We start from the raw sequence: 23,578 nt of genomic DNA on the forward strand, positions 1-23,578 counted from the left end.
AGTCACAATACAGACGATGACCAAAAGGACAAGAGAGCCGGGGACACATACAGACACACACACAGGGAAGGAAAAAGAGGTTGAGTGAGGGAATGTGTCAAATTGTTTGCAGGACTAAAAGGCAGGTAGAAAAACCATACATTCAAGTCTCATTTAAATGATTATTTGGGTATATTTTGTTTTTGTGCCCATTCGTTTAGTAGCCCGTTTTGAAAAATATATATAACACATACCTAAAAGATTATCAAAGATGTCAAGTATTGGTAGATGTGGATTTAGGTTACTCTAGCTATGCATCCTCCTGAACTTGCTCATTTAGCCTCTAACCCCCTTATCAGTGATTTGGGTCAAAGGACTCTTGTGCATGGTGATTCCTAATGGGCCAATAGGAGATGAGGTATCAGGCCGGAGCTGAAACACTAGCATCACTGATGACTCTTAGTTTAAGTGTGTAAAGGGCTTGGGTCAAATCAGTTGGTGCTGGAGATGTTTGGTTAAACCAGTTAAGGGCTGGACCTGTTGGGTCAAAAATTCTTATTTACAATGACAGCCTATGTCTCGACAGACTGGGGAAGGGGATAAACATGGTAACACTTCTCCTATACCTGTATATTATATATGCCATTTAGCAGACACTTTTATCCAAAGTGACTTACAATCACGCGTGCAAACAGTTTATGTATGGGTGGTCCCGGGAATCGAACACACTTTCCTGACGTTGCAAGCGCCATGTTCTATTAAAGATGCACCATGCAGAAATCGCTCCATTTCCTGGTTGCAAAAAATCTGAATAGTTCACTGAATTTCAGTTTATGTGACAATACAAGCAAGTCTAGTGTAGAGAATCATTATACCATCTAAACTGTTGTGAAATATATATTATATAACCAAAAATATTGTATTTTCAGCCGTTTGAATCTGGTGTACAAAACCGAAAGTAAAAGACGCTAAAACGTAACTTAAGAACGGGAGCACAGAAACAGTGCACATAGAACAGATCTACTTCTTCTTAAACTTGCTTTCAATGAGAAAGAAATGTGTGTTATATATCTGTCAATGTGAATTTGGTCGGGTCACCCAAGAAGATATATATTGCAGCTTTAACTGAGCTACAGAGGACCACATATTTTCACTGTAATTACACTATCAACAACACATAGTTACACAAAACATAAAAGCCTGCTCTGTTTCTGCATCCTCTCCTCACCCCTCTCACCCCTCCTCCATCTCCCTCGGTCAGTCACTCTTCCTCACTGTCTAATATCCTGTTATCATCCGGTTAGGGTCTTATCTGAGCTGTTGTCTAGTTCTGTATTATCACAGGGTTAACAGGATTTGCTTTTCAGTGTTGCAACAAATAGCTAATAACACCAACCTACAGAAGCATACCCCTCTCTGCAGTGTTAATGCTTCACACAACACAGATTGATAACAAACATGTAAACAAAATGATAAATGGTAATTCATTTAACAATTATGAATGATCAATTAAGTAACCTGTTACAGGGAGTAAGAAAAATATTCAATTTGGACAGTTGTGTTTATTTCCACTTGTACAATGTTGGAATATTCAGTGATAAAAACAAGTTCAAGAGTACACAGTAGTATAACAAAAAAAAATGGTGGCAAAAGCCATCACAACTGTAAGTACAATTCTTCAGTGCACCAGCATACTAGTGGAACGACTGTAGACTAGCGTCTGCAGCAGTTTATGGACCCTTACTGATCCTCACTGCTCTGCAGGGGGTAAGATACCACACATTGCACTGCTTTCCTCACCTCATCTCGCTCTACTTCCTTTCTCGGCCACTTCCAACTCTCCCTCTTCACACCCTGTTGCTCCTCTCCCTCCCTCCACCTTCTATTTCCCTCTCAGACCGAGTCCCTCAGCTCAGGTATGTGGGTTTCATCCGTCAAAGTTATCCTCTCATTCAGACACTCTCTTTTTCAGTAACAAGAGGTACACTTGTTCCCTAAATAACTACATATGACAGCGCACTACCTTTGTTTGTTCCACACATAGAAGACGCCACCACACCAAATAGCAAATAAAAACACCCAAAGTAAGGTCTTCATTTGAGAACGAGACAGCAAGTCATAGTGCACATGCACACTGTTCAATGCTTACCATTACCTAAATAACATCACTGTGCTAACTTTACACTCCACCGACAGTTTCTATACATACAGAATATGGATCAGAAGAGTCCATGTACTTACTCAGTGTCAGGGTGATAGGTGAAACACTCAGGGAGGTACAGCTCTACTAAATCCATGTGCTCTTTGACACCATACTCTGAGGAGCAACGATCCCTGTCAGCTTCCTCTTTCTTTCTTTAGTTGGTCTGTGTCTCCCTATAACTCTCTTTCTCTGTGTCTCTACCAATCTCTGTTTCTCTCTTATACACACACTTTCACTGGAGCAACAGTCTCTCTCTCTCTCGCTCCCTCTCTGTTTCTGTGTGTCTCGGTCTCTATTTCTCATGCGCTCACTGACTTCCCTCGAGCAGCAGTGTTGACACTCCAGCCAGTGAGGTCTTAACTGTTGTGGCTCGCTCTATGACAGAGCACTCTAAGCTAGGGCTGGCCCTCATGAATATCCAGGAACTATTTTGCATGCCCCTCCCCCTGTACCACAATGTCGGCATTTGATTGGCCACCGTCTACTCCAATGAGAGCAGGCCAGACTCTAAATCAGAATTTCTGTTAAGGATCTCTCTCTTTGTCCTAATAAAAACATTTTCCATTAGTACATTACAGCCTGGGAGGCTAGCCATTTAAATTAATTGTTGCATTTGAATAGAGTTGCAGTTGTGATGTGTGTGTGTGTGTGTTCGTGCGTATTTGCAGGGTTGGGGGGGTAACCGATTACATGTAATCAGTTACATATAATCTGATTTAAAAGAAAATGTAATCAGTTACATTACCAGCATAAATATTGTAATCAGTTTACAGATACTTTTGAAAAATGTGATTATTATATCTTGGATTATTTTTAAATTGAGAAAGCATACTTGCAATTTTTTTAACCTTTGTTTTCTCAATGACATTGAATTCAGCATTGAAAAAAGGCACAAGTTTAAGTTTCTTCCACATGAATGAGTCTGACCACAAGTCAGAGACCACTTTGATGACAAACCAAATGCATTTGATGGGTCCTTTTTGTCTTCTAATGCTTCTTTATGGGAAAGTAAAAGTAATCAGATTACGTTACTGAGTTTGGGTAATCCAAAAGTTACATTACTGTCTACAATTTTGGACAGGCAACTACCCACTTGGCACTGGTTGATTCAACATTGTTTCAACGTCATTGCAATTAAATTACATTGAACCAACTTGGAATAGACGTTGAATTGACGTCTGTGCCCAGTAACTGTATCAGATTACATTTAGAAAGTAACCTACTCATCCCTGCCTGTTTGTAGTGAGGCCAGTGAGTTCTGAAAGCTTTTGTCCTACTGTGATGATACCTGATCCTTAAGGACATTCTATACATACATCTATCTAGGTTGTGTCCATGTCCTAAGGAACAACAGGTGCCACAGCACTCCCTCCAACCAAACACATATATGCACACGCACGCACACACACGCTGGAGTGTGACTCTGGGCAACTTGCCACCTCTGGCACACGAGCAGGTATCAAAGAGGAGCAACAATGTTCAAGGGGTGAAAAGCGGTGTGAGAATTCCCACTGGAGCACACTGACTTGATGTGAAAAATAAGACCATCAACACATTACTATGCCTGCATGCTTACAGCACACTTTGAAGACACTCCACTCATGTCTTCTCTACAAGGTACATATTTTCATTTTCTTTCCTTTACTAAAGAACTCAGGACCCTCTTTAGTCCTCAGCATGTCCCAGCTGAGTCTTGGGAAATCTCTGATCATTGGATGGTGAATCACTTAACAGAGAGATTGCCTGCGATCAGCCAGCGGCCAAATCACCCCACAAAGCCTCTCAGATGGATTACTGTATCAGAAAGGCTTAGAGGAAAGAATATAGAGAGAGGAATACAAAAAACACACACACAAAACACACACACACACACAAAACCACAGAAAGGGAGAGAAGGTAAGAGAAAGAAAGGGGTAAAAAGAGAAAGACTGATGGAGAAATTGAGAGGAAGAGGTGGAGCGCATGTCCAGATTACAATGACTGTTTCCAATTGTGTTTTCTAATTTCATTAGCTGGTCATCTAACACAAAGGAAGGTGATGCAGGGGTGAACAGTAAGTGTGCATACAGTATGGGTTTCTGTGGTCTTGATATCAAATCGTTGGAAACGGACACTTCAGATTCAAATCTAGTTAGTCTGAGTAGTTTACCGTGTTCTGAAGTGAACCTCGCCCCCACCCCCTCTCTCTTTCATACGCACATGCTGTACAACACACAATATCATGTTCTGAAGCGACCCCTGGAAAAACAAACATAAGCAAGGAGAAATCGCTTTGCTTATCTGCTTTTTGCTAATCCCCAACCACCAGACTCCATGGAGTGGTTCTTATCACACAGCTAATGAGCTCCACATTAAACACCTCACTTACACATGACGCATAAAACACCTCACAAAACACACACAAACCTGCACATATATACGCACACAATGTACAGTGGGATTCGGAATTATTGCGCCCCTTGATAAAGATGAGCAAAAGAAGACCTGTAAAATAAATAACACAAATAATGAGCTGTATTGTATGCTCAAAACATTTTAAAAATACATATTTTTATACTTATACAATTTCTTAGAGAAAGATTTTGTTTAGCAAGTAATACAAAAAAAATATTGGATCCCCTGTTTTCAATTCTCCAGCCCCCTCCCCTTGTGAGGATAACAACACTGAGCCTTTTCCTAAAATACCTGTATTTTATGATATTGGACTCATTTGGCTGGATCTTAGACCATTCCTCCATACAGAATCTTTCCAGATCCTCAAGGATCGATCCTTCGTCTGCACTTATGGACTGCCCTCTCAATTCAAACCACAGGTTTTCAAGTCCGGAGACCAAGATGGCCATTGCAAAATGTTAATTTTTTTGGTCAATTAATAATTTCTTTATGGATTTTGATGTGTGCTTGGGGTTATTGTCCTGCTGGAAGATCTATTTGCGGCCAAGTTTCAGCCTCCTGGCAGAGACAACCAGGTTTTGGCTGAAATGTCCTGGTCCTTGGTAAAGTTCATGGTTATGCAACTGATCTTAACAAAGTTCCCAGGACCAGTGGAAGCAAAATAGCCTCATAACATCAAATATCCAACACCAAATTTTACAGTAGGGATTATGTATTTTCTACATATTGTAACAGTTTTGACATGAGGTTATTATTTATAGGGGTGCCAGGTAGGTTGTGCCTACCAGAGGAAACATTGGTTTCTCCTTTTGGTTTGGGAGGGAATGAGTCCAATCTGGTCTGTCAAGTCTACACTTGGTACAAAGGACTTATGTAAAAGTCAGGATGGAAATAAACTTTTTTATAAACCCTTAAAACATTGGAAAGAACTTCAAAAACATTACCAACAAATTAGTACACACATATAATAATAACACAATGAGTTCTGATTCCTCCAGAAATGTCCTGTACCTCGGGCCTAAAAAAAAAATAATAATAAAAAATTAAAAAAGTCCTGCCCGGGTAAAGGAGTTCAGGGAACTCAAGTGACCTTTGTCACGCAATGTTTGTCCGTTCATTCAAGTGTAGCGTAAACCCATTATTAATCATACAACTCAATAACAATGATTTTACCACACGACTTTAAAGAGTATCAACTCTTACTAAGTCCTCAACTACATAAATCATCACAGTATACATCACATCAAACCAAATGAAATACCGTATACAAAAAGGTTGTAGTCAGTCAGTCAGTCAGACAATCTAATCCGTTAACAGATATCCAGCGGAGAAAGGCCACGAAGAACGGAGAGGTGTAGTCCACGGACGCAAAGAATGGATCCGATCCTGGGTAAACTATATTAGCTACAAAACAAACGGAATAGAGACGCTTTGGCACTGAGTGTTGAACACATCCTCATTCACGTCTCCATCACAACCCCACTTTTGCGCAGCTGATGCTGGCTATTTAATTGGGAATTAAAGGGAACTGGCCCTATTGGAAGCAGAAGCACTATTTAATTGGGAATTAAAGGGAACGCGCCCTATTGGAAGCAGAAGCACTATTTAATTGGGCATTGAAGGGGAAGCGCCCTATTGGAAGGAGAAGCACTGAGACGGTTCAGAAAAATTCAGGGCCGTAACACAATGCATTGTCCTTTCGAAATGCCAAACCCACTGCTGATGTGGCCAAAGACCTCTATTTTCGTGTCATATGACCATAGTGTCAAAATATCTGTGTCTGTGTTCAGTGCTGCTATCATATACAATCACCAAATCTCAACCTAATCCCCAACCTAAATGTAACACAGGGAAATGCTCTTCAATAAACCATTTAGGAAGAATACGGTTTATGTATGAGAAGTTCCCCTAATAGCTTTTAGTAGCTGTTACTACCAATATATTCTTTATAGCCTTATTCGTTCGGTCGTACACTTTGGCTAATTCAGGTACAAAGCCATAAACAAATTTAATAAGGAGAGGAGAGCAAATATGACTTATTTGATCAATTAAGTCGTTGTTTGAGCAAGATTGACATTTTCTATGACACAAAGCAGTCATGCTGGGATGGAATACCATAACAGTGAGACACACAAGAGCAGGGCCACAGTGGCCTCTTGTTAGCCACTTGAGGTTAATATCACAGGAAATGAGTTTGTTCGCTCTAATGACAATACCTGCATCACCTTACCAGACCGTTCCTATTCACTTTGTGATTTCAAGACACTCATGTATTTTAATGCATTTCTGAAAGAAAAAAACCATATGAAACAAACCCGGGGTACTGTTTTGCATTTGGTGCCTTAAGCTTAATGTCTTTTTTTTCTGAGCCTGATGAAAATGTATGTCCAGCATATTAAATAGATTGGCTTTTTCAAGGAAGATTGACAAGACTTTTGGGGAATCTATTAAAATAAAGGTCCCACTTTCTCATGTTCGATAAGCTTTCTACCCAGAGGCCGATGCTATGTAGCCTACCTTCTCAAAGCTCTGAAAAGGAGAGACCTGTAACACAAAACTAAGCAGTCAGCATTGACCATAGTATGGATTACTTCCGTTTTTCTCAATCTGAGAGAGTGGGGGAAGCAACCCTCAAACCTCACACAATAAAAAATGGCAGAGTAAATTTGACTTTAATTGAAGAAGATTTAACTCTGCTCCAGTTAACATTTGGTCCCCGTCTAAAAATAGTAAAACATACTCTGGCAACAGAGTTATTTTTTTAGAGTTGTATCTGCTCATATTTAGTGTTGATATTTAACTCTGTGTCATTGGGTTTCACTCTGTACGGTATTAATGGAAAATAACCCTGTGACTTGTTTAACTCTCTGCAGTGTTGGTCAGTATTCTAGAGTTAATTATTTAGGGTAACATTTACTCTCACAATATAATCACAATAGTTATTTAAATTCCTATTGAGACAAACTCAACACTATTTTTGGGATTTATACAGTCCCATTTGAGGTGTAAAGTCTCATTTACATATTTCTGTGTCATATTATGGTGGTTTACAATATGACATCCAGTCACTAGTTGTATCTATTTCAGAGGGAGGCTATCCAGCAATCACCCAGGACTTTCAGTCAGAATGCATGTCAGAGGAGATATGAGAGAACAGATGTTACAGACAACCCAGTACATCATGTAAACTGGAACCACCTTTTCAGTAAAGATTCCAATAAATCCAACCACTTATTAAGCTTAGTTTAGTTAAGAAAATGTATGTTACATATCATTGTGTAGCATAAGCTCAAAAACAATCAATGTACATGTGAAAACACAGATATTGAAATAAACCATTTTTTAAAAATCTACCTGAAACAGAGCATGCTGGGAAATATGACAATGAAGTCCCTCGCACATATGTGGACACTCCATAGTTTTAACTCCCTGTCTCTGGTTACTCTTAATGGAGTTAAAAGTACTCCATCCAATTCAACTCCAGTTATCAACACTAACTCCAGTGGGGTCAATTTAACTCTATTTGTTTTTACTCAGTGATTTCAACTCACCTTGATTTACTGTACTCCCTTCCCAATCCCAGCACCCTCTCTATAGGGACAGCTGTCAGATTGAGTTCTAAACCAAGAGCGTCTCTCTCTGGTGTCCCCAACCCCCTACTGTCTCACCTCATCATTCTTCCTCTGGTACTTCTGACATCATCACTGCGAGACGCACTGAGAATAATGAGTTTAGCTATCGTCCAACTCAGTGCAATCCATCAATTATTTGGACAGGTTGTAGGCAAACACTATCGTCTCACTGCACAGATATAGTACATGCTAGGGACAGAGAGATAGACAGACAGAGAGAGAGATAGAGGGAGGATTACTGGAGGAAGGAGTAAGGAGTAGGAGAAGAGAGAGGGAGGGAGGGAGAGACTATATGGATGGGTATTTGGATAGATAGACTGAGAGATTGATAGTTTAGTGCCAGGATGAGCAGATTGGTCAAAATATTGATAAGTCACTCACACATTAAATATTGATCAGGAAACAGGATGTATTCACTATCAGAGCCTTGCCACCAGTGGCTGTTCCCTCCCGGTGTGGGAAACTGCAGTAGAACCTCTGGGACCACCTGATCATGCCACTGACCATAAAACTGTTACTTAGTCTATGGTGACAACCAACTAATCAATGGTTTTAAATGGTTTGCACTGCTCACACGACCCTCCCTGTATGGTCCCGTTTGGAATACAGAGGGAAGGGAAAAACACTGTTGGGTGACTGCGGGACCATAGCCAGCCTATTGCAGCTGTCCCTAAACACTTTGGTCTGGATTGCCCTCTAGTGGAGTCCTATAAAGAAAGCCAACATACTTTTTCCCTCCTTGATTGGAGTAATCACTGATCTGAAACTATAAAGTAGAACACTTGCTTTCACCTATGACAGGTATAACCTCTCTCTCTCCCTCCCTCCCTCTACTTCTACCCCCCACCTTCTTTCTCTCTCTTTCCCTCTGTCATTGTGTTTAGCAGATAACCCACCAACCTGTATTTTCAGCTGGTCATGTAAGCAGAACTTTTTTAACCACTGGAGGATTACAGATGGGATGTCCTCTCAGCAAGGAGCACAGGATTAACAAGTTCACTTCCCTTTATCTATATCCCTATGTACAGACACACTATATATACAAAAGTATGTGGACACCCCTTCAAATGAGTGGATTCTAATATTTCAGCCACACCCGCTGCTGACAGGTGTATAAAATCGAGCATAAAGCCATGCAATCTCCATAGACAAACACTGGCAGTAGAATGGCCTTAACGAACAGCTCAGTGACTTTCAACGTGGCACCGTCATAGGACGACACCTTTCCAACAAGTACGTTTGTTAAATTTCTGCCCTGCTAGAGCTGCCCCGGTCAACTGTAAGTGCTGTTATTGGGAAGTGGAAACGTCTATGAGCAACAATAGCTCAGCTGCTAAGTGAGACCACACAAACTCACAGAACAGGACCGCCGAGTGCTGAAATGCATCGCACATAAAAATAGTTTGTCCTCCGTTGCAACACTCACTACCGAGTTCCGAACTGCCTCTGGAAGCAACGTCAGCACAAGATCTGTTAGTTGGGAGCTTTGTGAAATGGGTGTCCATGGCCGAGCAGCCGCACACAAGCCTAACATCACCATGTGCAATGCCAAGTGTCGGCTGGAGTGGTGTAAAGCTCGTCGCCATTGGACTCTGGTGCAGTGGAAACGCGTTCTCCAGAGTGATGAATCATGCTTCACCATCTGGCAGTCCTACGGACAAATCTGGGTTTGGCGGATGCCAGGAGAATGCTACCTGCCCAAATGCATAGTGCCAACTGTGAAGTTTGGTGGAGGAGGAATAATGGTCTGGGGCTGTTTTTCACGGTTTGGGATAGGCCCCTTAGTTCCAGTGAAGGGAAATCTTAACCCTACAGCATACAATGACATTCTAGACAATTCTGTGCTTCCAACTTTGTGGCAACAGTTTGGGGAAGGCCCTTCCTGTTTAGCATGTCAATGCCCCCGAGCACAAAGCGAGGTCCATACAGAAATGGTTTGTCGAGATCAGTGTGGAAGAACTTGACTGACCTGCACAGAGCCCTGACCTCAAAATCCATCGAACACCTGTGGGATGAATTGGAACGCTGACTGCGAGCCAGGCCTAATCGCCCAACATCAGTGCTCGACCGAACTAATGCACTTGAGGCTGAATGGAAACAAGTCCCTGCAGCAATGTTCCAACATCTAGCGGAAAGCCTATCCAGAAGAGTGGAGGCTGTTATAGCAGCAAAGGGGGGACCAACTCCATATTAATGCCCATGAATTTGGAATGAGATGTTTGACAACCAGGTGTCCACATACTTTTGGTCATGTAGTATATCTCTCTAAATTACATATATTTTTGTCTCTGTCTTCCTGTCCTTCCTAATCCTTAATACTCTTCCTTTCCTCTCTCTTTCTTTGTATCTCTCTTTCTTTTCTGCTCACCTCTCTCCTCAAATGATGAACAGAGATATGGAGAAAACAAAACAAAAAGAGGGAGGGAGAAGATTCACCAAGGTCACCACGGCTCTTCACACCTTATCTCTGTTGTATTCTTTGTCATCCTTATATCTGGTGTTTTCTGTATACACACACCTGCTTCCCAGGCCTATCACGGGGCACATCTCAGGTGTGAAGCCACCAGGGTGGTGCTTACACAGGTGGAATACTGTTAGTCAGCACCTGACCCTCTCAGCATGATGTCTCAAACTCAGACACCTGCTGACGACAGCAGGAACCTCACACACACACACACACACACACACACACACACACGCACATGCACGCAGGCAGACAAACAGGCAGACACACTCTAAAGATCGGATTACCTGGCCTACCACCTCACAGTTAACCTCTCTCTCCACAGGTGGTATAATCTTACTCTGTCTGGCAGTCGACTTAATACACAGGGTTTTTAGGTGCAAATTTCCTCCCACTTCATCCCACCTATCTTCTGTTCTTCCTCTCTCTCACTCTCTCCAGTTCCTATACCCATTCTCCTTCTTCCATTTTCTCTCCCTCATTCTCATTCTTGTTCTGTCTATCCCCTGTCCTCTCTCTGCCTCTCCTTCTCTCCCCCAATTCCTCTCCCTCCCCTCTCCTGTCCCTCCTACTTCTCCTCCTTTGCACATACCTGTCCCTCTCTCTATGCCCTCTACCTCTCCCCACCCCCTCCCTCTCCCTCTCTCTCCTATAAAGGTGGATCGGTTGAGCAGCAGCCAATCAGCCAGACCAGTGGGTCTCAGCTACGCCAGGAACACCACTCCAAGATTACACACGATAATGACTGGCTTTGGAGGACCGCCATAACTGATGTCTTCCAATTATAGATGTATAACTATCGATCTGTCAACACTAGAGAAAGGGAGGCAGTAGAGGGATGGAGGGATGGGGAGAGTAAAGCTCTGTAAAGAAATGTTTACTTAACCCATGCGAAATGGAATGAAGGATGAACATGTATTGGAAAAATGACAGAGAACAACTCATCACTGACCAACTTGACCTTAGAATGCAGGCGGAAGATTGAGGAATGCAATAAGATAGCTATTCTCAAAACTAACTGAGGGTAGTGGCACACACTGTTTTGGGAGAGCAGGAAGCCGATAGAAACCTAAGTTAGGTGGGTATACCTGAGTACAGGACAGACCTCTCCCACCTGGACAAAGGAAACACACACACACACTCACACAAACATTTCTATCCCAGCCCAAATGCCCTCTAGTCAACTGCCCTGGTCAAAATACCCCACTCTAGATACACACTTTCAAATACCCTCTAAATGCCCCCAGTCTAAATACCCCACAACAACATATTTCAACATCCCATCCAGCCCCTGCCCCGTCCGACTCAGTACTCACTCTCCCTGTTTCCTCCAGAGCCCTGCAACCAGCTGCAGTCAGTCAGTCTCAAGGACAAACGCCTACAGCTCTACCCAGCTCTCTTCCTTCCTCTCCTCTCTGTGCCTTCAGCTCTACCCAGCTCTCTTCCTTCCTCTCCTCTCTGTGCCTTCAGCTCTACCCAGCTCTCTTCCTTCCTCTCCTCTCTGTGGCTCAGCGATGCAGCAGCACAGACTTTTCTCTCCTCTCCTCTGGACCAGCGCTGAGTTCACGTACCCCACTCAGTCCTGAGTGTGTGTGTGTGTGATAGGGGAAGAGGATAGAGAGGAAGTAGAGGACACAGCTCTTCTGCATTTGCCATAGATACAGGGATCGCTGTAGCAGCCTTGCGAAGGGGAGGGAGAGGAAGGGAAAGAGAGAGGCAAGAGCATCATGTTTTAGTGAGGTTCTCTGTCAGCATGTGAGTTTGATGCAAGTGCACTACATATACAAAAGTATGTGGACAACCCTTCAAATGAGTGGATTCGGCTATTACAGCCACACAGTTGCTGACAGGTGGATAAAATCGAGCACACAGCCATGCAATGTCCATAGACAAACATTGGCAGTAGAATGGCCTTACTGACGAGCTCAGTGACTTTCAAAGTGGCACCATCATAGGATGCCACCTTTCCAACAAATCAGTTCCTCAAATTTCTGCCTTACTAGAGCTGCCCTGGTCAACTGTAAGTGCTGTTATTGTGAAGTGGAAATGCCTAGGAACAACAACGGCTCAACCGCGAATTGGTAGGCCACACAAACTTACAGAACGGGACCGCCGAGTGTTGAAAATCGTCTGTCCTTGTTTGCAACACTCACTACCGAGTTCCAAACTGCCTCTGAAAGCAATGTCAGCACAATAACTGTTCACCGGGAGCTTCATGAAATGGGTTTCTATGGCCGAACAAGCCTAAGATGACCAAGCGCAATGCCAAGCATCTGCTGGAGTGGCGTAAAGCTCCCCGCCATTGGACTCTGGAGAAGTGGAAACGCGTTCTCTGGAGTGATGAATCACGCTTCACCATCTGGCAGTCCAACGGACAAATCTGGGTTTGGTGGATGTGAGGAGAATGCTACCTGCCCAAATGCATAGTGTCAACTGTAAATTTTGGCGGAGAAGAATGGTCTGGGGCTGTTTTTCATGGTTCGTGCGGGGCCCCTTACTTCCAGTGAAGGGAAATCTTAACCCTACAGCATACAATGACATTCTAGACAATGCTGTGGTTCCAACTTTGTGGCAACAGTTTGGGGAAGGCCCTTTCCTTTCAGCATGACAATGCCCCCGTGCACAAAGCCAGGTCCATACACAAATGGTTTGTCGAGATTGGTGTGGAAGAACTTGACTGGCCTGCACATACCCCATCGAACACCTTTGGGATGAACTGGAACGCCGACTGCAAGCCAGGCCTAATCACCCAACATCAGTGCTTCACCGAACTAATGCTCGTGGCTGAATGTAAGCAAGTCCCGCAGCAATGTTCCAACATCTAGCTGAAAGTCTTCCCAGAAGAGTGGACGCTGTTATAGCAGCAAAGGGAGGGACCAACTCCATATTAATACCCATGACTTTGGAATGAGATGTTCGACGAGCAGGTGTCCACATACTTTTGGTCATGTTGTGTATGTCAATCGAGTTCTTTGAGTACTATTTATGAAGCGTGTTTTTTTAAAATATTTTTATTTTGACGTTTCCTTAGGGAGTATTTTTCTGTTGCTTTTTGCTTGAGAGAGCAAGAAAGAGAGACATGGTAAGACAAACTGAACCCACAAACAATCTGCTCATACCAGGGGGATTGTTTCACTCAGGCCCTCAAGTTTAATGAACATTACATTGGCAACGGTATCACTTTTTTTAACAAACCTATTTCAGTTGTTATTTACCAGGTAAATAGAAGACTGTAAAGTGTACCCAATATAATTTTTTCACTTTATAAAACATGTTACGTTGTACTGTACCTTTATTATTGTAAAGACATTGCCATGAGATGGTTGCTACACATACATAGCAAGTACAGCATGATTGGAAAACAGAATTTTGTTTGGCTTCTTTTTAAAGCCCCCCATGCAGTCTTTTTAATGTTACGTTTAAATTATCACTGTATGTCTAATAAAACAGTGTATTTATTTAATGCAAAATAACTACGCCTCCTTTTGCCATTGAAATGCTCAGTCTGATCACCCAACAGCCCTGATTGGTGGATAGGATCGTCTTGGCCAGAGCCGACCCCGCTAATCCCTTCAAAGTAGGATAGGCACGCAAAGATGACTGGTCAGAATAATCAGATCAGATTGTAAAGTCGTGATCTTGTCCAATAACTCCACACCACTTGAACAGGCTGAAATTCCTGGAATTATTTTTCAAACAGCTCTTACACAAAAAGGGGCAATATGATCATTTTCACAATTTCCAAGTGTTAATTCAATGTCATAAAACAAAAAAACAGGAAATCAAGTTAACTACACTGCCTTTTTAATCAAATAAACACTATTCTGGAGTGTTCAGGGTTGAACATTCTACTTCAATACCATACATACAATGATTTTATTTCAAGATTCATTTCCTGAATTATTCCCTCAGGAATACCATCTTTACGCTGGCACAATTACCATATAACCGCCGGTTATGGATGAACACCATCATGAAAACAAAATAAATGTCATAACCGTAAAAGAAAAGCATAATGATGAGTTGTTTGTTTGAAACAGCTGTGTAGTGCTAGGGCAAAACCTAAATGGGCTCCCGGGGGTTTGGGGGGGCAGAGCCGAGTTTGGGAACCTCTAACCCTGGCAATTTGACTTGAATTTATGTTAACTGATGTGGCTAATGGAATGCATTTCTTTGTAATCGGTTGAGTTGAATCAAAACAAATCGCACCACAAATTGATGGGTACACTTCCTACTTTGCTCCTACGGGTACACTTGCAATGCTAGCCAGTCAACCCTTTATGCCACCATTGACTTGAATGGAAATGCCCGTCCGATTCATTCTGTTTCTATGGGAGCACATGCAGTCAGGAGCAGAGGAGAAAATTGGCATCTTAAATTTTTTTAACCAATAACCGTCATCGACAATCAAATATAACTGCCCAATATCCCAAAAGGAACCATATAGACCAATTTAAAAAAACATTTGCCAGTTACATTACATTAGCGTTATACCAGAGAAACTACAAGTAGTATAATTGTAATTACCTTAACCTAATGCAGTACTTTGCTAACACTTCAGCCATCACATTTTTGTACTAAGCCACAGGAATAATGATATTCCATTATAATTACCCTGGAATAACATCAATGTAGTGTCGCAAAACATTTAAAATCAAATATAAACTTCCACCACACACATTATTTTGATGCGTACAGTGATATTCACCTAAAATATATATTTTTGTCATACTGTGCAATATCAGAACAACCATTGATTGAAGAGAAATTCTATTCTTGTGAAACTGAGCCATTTAGTGTGCTGTGCAGTACACACAGTCCAACTACACAACCTGGCTAGTCTCATACAATCAAACTCAACAACGCCTGGGTCTTTTTTCCATTCCTTCCCTTTTCCCTGGTAGAAACATTGGACATCCCAACTACAAATCTGAGGTGGGAACCCAAACGCTCCATGCACTTCCCCTAACCAGGGTCAAAACTTCCCTTATGAGTTTCGGCCCTGGTTAAGAGTGGAAGTGCATGGAGCGTTGGGGTTCCCACCTCAGATGATCCTTTCGGTCTTCCTATTAGTTAAAACTGTTCTTGCAGACTTGCATCCGTTCCTTCATCCAGCTCTGCTGCTCCATCAGAGTTTCTTTCCCAGAGAGAGTTGACCACAGTCCTCCCTGCTCTCGGCAGGGTCCATCTCCATCGAGGCCTACTGGCCTGTTCAGTTGGGGCCTAAAGCCTGAGGCTCATTTAAAACCCAGACCCGCTCCCTTGGGTCTCTGTGTGGCCCGAACGGGCTCGGTGATGCCCCTGCCCTCCGGACCCAGGCCCATGCCGGGGCTCCAGCCCATACTCTGCAGCATCCGGTTGCCCATGTTGGTCTCTGGGATGGGCCCCGCACTCTCACCTACCAAACCTAGAGAAGGACAGATAAAAGAACAGGAACACAGAGTTACAACAGAGAAAAAGAGACACGAGAAGGAAGGGGAGACGGAAAGAGATACGAGCAGATGATCTTGATGATGGCTTATTGATTTGGCTCAATGGGCCGACGAAGCTACAGTATTTAACCCCTGACCTCTACCACTCCAACCTAATGATTTAGCACCGGCCTGCTCTACAATGACTGGGTCACAATAGACGGCTCTCTTCCTTTCCCTTTGCTCTTATGTAGCAAGGAGAGATGAGGGCAGTAAATACCATTGGTAAATACCTTCATATCCTCTTCCTGGAACCAAGATGGGTACCTGCTTATGACCCATTAACCCTTTAATTCCTCATTCTCATCAAACACACTACTTAAGAGGTAGAGGTGAAGGGTGGGAGGGGAGCAGGTGTGGTTTGGGATACACAGCCGCCATTGTCTTAGGGTTAATCTGGTATCTCTCTGTGACTGCAGAGCCTGCCAACTGACTGCTGTCCAATCCAGATTAGAGAAGAGGGTTGAGAGCCAATGATGGATTTAACAGGGGATGGATGGGTGAGTCAGGAGTGTGTCAGTACAGTGGTGTGTCAAAGAGTTTACCTGTGGGAGGAGGTAAGCCAAGGGGTGCTGCTTTGCGTCTCCTCTTGACATCCCCCGTACACAGAGACCCCAGGTGACCACTCGTCTGCCTGCAGAACCACAACCAGGAAGTAAGCATCCATCTGTTGGCAACATTCTAGAAACAATGTGCTGTTGTGGATGGAACAACTGTATCACATGTCTGCTACATCCTTCGCTGATTGGACCATTCCTCCTGTACCTGCTGGCCGTCTTTACTGAGCAGCTCCTCCGATGGCCTCTGTCTGACCGTGAGTCCCAGTGCATCTAGAGAGAGAACAAATGAAAAGCCATTAGCAAATGTAAACTGCATCTGGGCATTATCAACCACAAATGTATAATACCCAGTACTGTTCTGAAAGTGCAGCTAAGTGATAAACATGTCTTACCTGTCCATGTTCTCTTCTAGATCCCGGACTAAACCATGGGCTGTGGAGGACACAGATTTGTCAAGTTTATTTGCACACAGTCAATTCAAATAGAGAAAAATACAGAATGAGGGAAAAATTAAATGTATAGACAGATATTCTACAAGTCGGGTGACTGCGAGGGAGGTAAGGGAGACTGACTCGTGTGAGTGGGGGTCCTGGTGGTGTCGTCCTAGTCGCTCGTTGAAGGTTTGTCCTGGGCTGCCTTGAGAAGCCTGGCCCTGGGGCCCCCCATGAAGCCGGCTCAGCCTGGCCTGGAACCCTGACACAGGAGAGGCAGCAGAGCGCACACATCATAGACTGGAATAGGAGAAACACTATGGCAGCTGTAGAAGCTAAATGATAAACCCTGTGCAGGAAATGCCCCCTACTGGCCATATGACAGATCACAACTCGTTGTATAAAACAAATTCTACAATCATGCAGAGAAAAAGAGAGAGAAGCAGGACTGGGCCCAGAGATTCAAACAAACAGGCAGATATATAAACAGAGAGGTAGCTGGACCCAGACCTCTCTGTGCCCTGGGGCTCATGATGGGGAAGGATCCGGTGAGGATGCTGTTGAAGACAGGGTCAGCCAGGTCCAGTTCCTCCCCTGCCTCCCTCTCCCACCAGGGAATCACCCCGCCACCCCACACGCCCCCCCTGGCTCCCCCTCACAGAACCAGTCACTCTGCTCATCATCACCTGGGAGAATGGGAGGGGGCAGAGGTTAAAGGTCAGGGCTGAGAAAAAAGGTTCCATACAAAACATTTACTTATTTAGATTTTGGACTAACCTTTTATAAGACATGTTTTATTCTTGTTGATAACACTGCTATAAATTACATACATAGTGGAAGTTAACCCAGTGGTTAGAGTGTTGGGACAGTAACCGAATCCCAGAGTTGACAAGGTAAAAATCTGCCGTTCTGCCCCAGAGCAAGGCAGTTAAACCAATGTTCCCCGGGCACCGAAGACGTGGATGTCGATTAAGACAGCCCCCCACACCTCTGATTCAGGGGGGTTGGGTTAAATGCGGGAAGACATTTCAGTTGCACAACTGACTAGGTATCCCCCTTTCCTTTCCCCTAGTGGGTGCGGGAAATGTTTTTTTAAAAGCCTAATATAAAATGTGTTTCTGCTTATAAATTTCAGATATTTGAAAGGATATTTGTTAGTCAACTTGTTTATAATTAGATACATGCATCTGGTCTTCGGTCATAACTCGCTGACCTATAAAAATCAGTACTCACAACAATAAATGTTACAAATTGATAGAATGAATGCATCAATAATATAGTTGACGTCGGTAAAGTTGTCTGATCCATTACTGCTTCCCACAGCATGAGACATGCAGGGAATGGGAGAAAAGCTCTAACACAATGTCATGATTCTTCCCTTGCTGAAGGCTGTACAACGATCGGACATGTTTAAAATTAGATTTCCGCTCGTCTTGGATGCATAATGTTGTGATTTTAATACGGTCTGCTTTTATGAAGTGTCAATTGCATATAACGTATCAGGCCACTTGCATTCGCTCAAGAGATGCTGAAAGATGTCATATTTCAAAGTTTCTGTTCCAGAGACAAAACTAACATTACATGCATCATTGCACTGAAAGAAATACTTAATTCTGCACGAGTTCAGTTGACATAAGTCTACATATGAGAGGTTATAGGCCTACAGTCACTGTCCACATTTCAGTTAATGATGAAACTCAAGTTGAAAGGTGTGGTAGACCAGTGGGTGCAGCCGCACCCCTTCTTCCACCAGTCCCTGTAAATGACAAGATTTGGTCAAATAGATGGTTACCTTGCCTCCCCTCATCATTGGTGTACAGTCCACCTTCACTACTGTTGCTCACACTGCTGGTCTCACTAATAAAAAGAGAGATAGAAAGAAAGCAATAAAAGGATAAAAGATGGGAGTGTAAGGAGAGATGGGAAAAGAAGGGGAAAGTCAATTTTCAGTGTCCATCACACAGCGAAACCTCGGAGGTAGGAGACTTTAAACAAGCCTTCTAAACCCTGCTTCCAACCAGGTGAGCATACCTGTGAACGTATAGGCATACACAAAGGAGCAGGGAAACACTAACCACCTGTCACTCATGTCCTCGTCCGAGCCCTTCTGCTCCTCAAACTCCATCTTGTCCTTGGGCCCCGCCTGCCGCATAATGGCGTCCCCACGCTCCACCAATACGCCCTCATCAGTCGCCTCCAACCCGAGTCTGTGGGCTGCCAGTTTCCTCTTCTTCACCCTGCACTTCCCTCCAACTCCGCCACCAGTGAGCTCCATCCCCGCCATGCCCTCAGCTGCACTCACCCCAGGGATCCTGCTCCCTCCGTGGGGCTTGGGGACAGGCGGGGGACCAAGCATGGGTGTGGTGCTATTGGAGGTCACTGCCTCCAGAGGGGGATCGACGGCCATGCGTTTGACCTTGCGGCGGCGTCTCAAACTGCGGGACCCCTCCACGCTCCCCACTCCTCCAAGGTCCTCCTGCCAGAGGGGGCGCTTGCCACGTCCTGTGTCAGGGTTCAGAGGGGTACGGCGCTTTGGCCCTAGCTGCTCGTCAGAGTCGCTGTTGTCACGGGGGTGGCTGTTACTGCTGGCAACGCTGCCTGTGGTGGCACGGTAGTCCTGACAGGAAGGGAGCGAGGGAAGAGAAATAGATTAAGACAAACAGTTACAACACATGTTTAGACAGTTAAACGGACAGTATCTGTGCTCTTAAGGAATCTTCTTACTGTACAGTTACCAAGGTACTGTTCCTTTACAATTACAATAAGATATGCGAGGTTCATTGAGGACCTGGACCGTCCGAGACCACCTCCCCACCTTGTGTTCGTCCAGGCTTGACTCGGAGCCCTCACTGAGGTGGCCAGTCTCCCAGGGCGGGTGGGGATTGTCAGAGCGTCTCTTCCTCCCACGGCGTTTCCGGGCCTGTCTCTTCAGCAGGCAGCCCACAGCCAGTGCGTGGTCCCCCCCATCCCCAAAACCCCCCCGCGCCGCCTGCTCCGAGCTCTCCTCCAGCGCCGACACCAGGTCATGGACCAGCTCGTCCATCGTCCGGCTAAAGTGCCTGGGGAAGGAGAGAAAGGAGGTGTGAGTGTGTGTGGTACAGACAGTGAAGAATATATGAATTTGTGTGTGTATAGCCCAAATCGTGTGTGTTTGGGAAACTGTCCCCTGGCACGAGTATAAGACCTGGCATCAATCTAATAGTAGTATCTGTGTACATACCATCTTAACGCCAGCTAGCTATTGCTTAGGTAAGTATTAACTGCAGCGAAATGTTGGATGAACTTCCATGCAGAGCTTGGGCTAAACGACCCAGGCACTGCCAATGTGTTAATCCAATCCATGGAGATCTGCCCTACATTTAAAAGCTAGCTAGCATAGTTGGCTAAAACAAAAAAGAAAAACAAGCTAGTTAGCTGACACACTATTTATTAGCTAACGTTAGTGGCCCATTTTGCTGTCAAAATGTAAACATCTGATAACTAGGTAGCCGATTAACGTTGTAATGTCTTCAAAATATAAGCAGCTGTCCAATCAGGTAACTAGCTAGGCTAATCGGATGGCTAGCTAGCAATTTTCTCAGAAATCACTTACCAGCTGGTTCCCGCTTTACTAAAGGTCTTTAAATTAGTTGCACCTGACATTAAAGCCCCCAAAGCCTGTTACTTTTAATCAAAAATGACGGGAACACGTCTAAATAAGGGAGTAACCATTTTTACAAAGCTCGCCTAACAAATCTGCGAAAACCCAGAAGAAACACTTTTTCTTCTGTGGTGTTGTTGTGGTTGGCTACCAACATTAATGGTGCATTACGGCCACCTACTGGACTAAAGTGTCTCTCCAGCAATTTTGTGGAAGTACATGCTTTGTACAACAGAGGCAACATTAGGCTATTCATTCTTGACAAAATTGCAAAATATGTTTGGTTGGGGATCATTGTTGGACAGCAATCTTCAAATATTGTCACATAACAGAAATGTAGAGACTTGGTGTGGGTCTGGTTTACAACAAGCCACAGTGATAAGAATAGGAACAATCTAAGATTTGACCTAGGCTTTGCTCTTTTCTTCCAAACTCTTCACTCCTTCCCAAAGTGTAGGCTTACCCACAAAGTGACAGTCTCGGGAAATCCCAGACCTAGGGCAGCAACAAAGTGTAGGCCTACCCACAACGTGAGTCTCGGAAATCCCAGACCTAGTGCAGCAACAAAGTGTAGGACACAACGTGACAGTCTGGAAATCCCAGACCTAGGGCAGCAACAAAGTGTAGGCCTACCCACAAAGTGACAGTCTCGGGAAATCCCAGACCTAGGGCAGCAACAAAGTGTAGGCCTACCCACAACGTGAGTCTCGGAAATCCCAGACCTAGTGCAGCAACAAAGTGTAGGCCTACCCACAACGTGACAGTCTCGGAAATCCCAGACCTAGGGCAGCAACAAAGTGTAGGCCTACCCACAACGTGACAGTCTCGGAAATCCCAGACCTAGGGCAGCAACAAAGTGTAGGCCTACCCACAACGTGAGTCTCGGAAATCCCAGACCTAGGGTAGCAACAAAGTGTAGGCCTACCCACAACGTGAGTCTCGGAAATCCCAGACCTAGTGCAGCAACAAAGTGTAGGCCTACCCACGACGTGACAGTCTCGGAAATCCCAGACCTAGGGCAGCAACAAAGTGTAGGCCTACCCACAACGTGACAGTCTCGGAAATCCCAGACCTAGGGCAGCAACAGCACTGTTTCAGCACTATAAGCTCGAACAGTATTTGGTACATTGTGGGAGGCAGCCCAGCTGTCTAGAGACTAACACCATGATGCCGCAGTAGTGTACAATTGTTCTGTAGGTCATCCTTTTTTGTTGTTAAATATAACATCTAGAATAAAATAAAGCATTTATGACTGAAATCAGTTTATTACAAATTATATAATGGTACAAATCAATGTTCATGATGATGCAGAAACTGGTATGTAAAATCCATGGCATAACGTCTGTAAATATATTCAGTACAACACAAATATTAAATAAATAATTTGGAAGAACAGTGTGAACATAACCTCATAAAAAAACAAACGTTTTTGATGTATACCAACAGATATTCACGTAGTTTGGTTAGCACTTTGCAGTATTTTTATACACTTATACTTGAGTTACATGCATTGTAGCAAAAACAAAATTAATATTGAGAAGTAAGTAGCCCAAAGCTGACATCACCCTTAGCAGCAGTGGTGACATAGTCAGACCAATAGCCAGTCAGATGTCTGTTCTGGGTAGGTGACAAATCCATACATTCTCAATAGCTTTAGGGTCAGTGAACACCATGGCACCATTGATGACTGTAAAAAAAAAAAAAGCTTGGCATTTAGCATAGATATGATCTGTTGTAGGCTTAAGTACTTGACAGATATCAAACTGATAAGCAATACTCTAAAACAGCCTGTTAAACCTACATTTCAGCTACAAGTCATTGTTTTTACTGCTTAATTAAACATACTGCTTGATTTTCAGTTCCACGCATTATGAGGTGAGGTTTATGAGATGGATCTCATAATGAAAAAGTGCACATTTGGCAAACTAGCCTGAACTCTCACCCAACTAAACTATAGAATTATGTTACACATGCACTTTCACAAAATAGTTTTAAAATAGTTTTTTTTTTGTCTGTTCTTATTCTTTAACTTACATCTATACAGGGTTCCTCACACACAATCCCACATATCCCTGCTGCCTTTGCAGATGGAGGGAGTAAACTGTGACATTGGTTTAGCCCACAACAGCTACATAACTCACAGGCGCTCTTAGTGCACACACACACACACACACACATACAGTGGACAATAAGGAACTGCTCCATTCTACCTTTACAGAGCTACTAGCACACTACAATACAGTCAATTTAGGAGACGGCTTCCAGTCATCTTGGGCCAATTTACTAATTTGAAGCATAGGAACAATCTAAGATTTGACCTAGGCTTTGCTCTTTTGTTCCATACCGTTCAAAAGTTTGGGGTCACTTAGAAATGACCTTGTTTTTAAAAGAATAGCACATTTTTTTGTCCATTAAAATAACATCAAATTGATCGGAAAGACAGTGTAGACATTGTTATTGTTGCAAATGACTATTGTAGCTGGAAAAGGCAGATATTTAAATGGAATATCTACATAGGTGTACAGAGGCCCATTATCAACAACCATCACTCCTGTGTTCCAATGGCGCGTTGTGTTAGCTAATCCAAGTTTATCATTTTAAAAGGCTAATTGATCATTAGAAAACCCTTTTGCAGTTATGTTAGCACAGCTGAAAACTGTTGTTCTGATTAAAGAAGCAATAAAACTGGCCTTCTTTAGACTAGTTGAGTATCTGGAGCATCAGCATTTGTGGTTTCGATTACAGGCTCAAAATGGCCAAAAACTCGTCAGTCGATTCTTGTTCTGAGAAATGAAGGCTACAAC

At 43.5% G+C, this 23,578-nt stretch overlaps 2 protein-coding genes across 2 annotated transcripts in view; both read right to left on the reverse strand.

Annotated features, from left to right (window-relative positions):
* Positions 1 to 2,542, reverse strand: part of LOC135505891 (estrogen-related receptor gamma-like) — a 34,163-nt gene extending 31,621 nt beyond the window's left edge. Inside the window, exon 1 of the mRNA XM_064925100.1 lies at positions 2,221 to 2,542. Within this exon, the coding sequence (XP_064781172.1) occupies positions 2,221 to 2,276 (56 nt within the window). The 5' untranslated portion in view covers positions 2,277 to 2,542. The remainder of the gene's footprint in view (positions 1 to 2,220) is intronic.
* An 11,801-nt stretch (positions 2,543 to 14,343) lies between these two features.
* Positions 14,344 to 20,914, reverse strand: LOC135505892 (G patch domain-containing protein 2-like). Its single transcript, XM_064925101.1, is given in 11 exon segments — positions 14,344 to 16,079; positions 16,689 to 16,777; positions 16,909 to 16,973; positions 17,096 to 17,135; positions 17,276 to 17,396; positions 17,645 to 17,761; positions 17,764 to 17,820; positions 18,927 to 18,991; positions 19,210 to 19,751; positions 19,950 to 20,193; positions 20,727 to 20,914. Coding segments are annotated over 11 exon segments (1,560 nt in total). The 5' UTR covers positions 20,777 to 20,914; the 3' UTR covers positions 14,344 to 15,909.
* Between the last annotated feature and the right edge of the window lie 2,664 nt (positions 20,915 to 23,578).

This window comes from Oncorhynchus masou, chromosome 19 (genome assembly GCF_036934945.1).
Source record: "Oncorhynchus masou masou isolate Uvic2021 chromosome 19, UVic_Omas_1.1, whole genome shotgun sequence".
NCBI classification, from domain to species: Eukaryota; Metazoa; Chordata; class Actinopteri; order Salmoniformes; family Salmonidae; genus Oncorhynchus; species Oncorhynchus masou.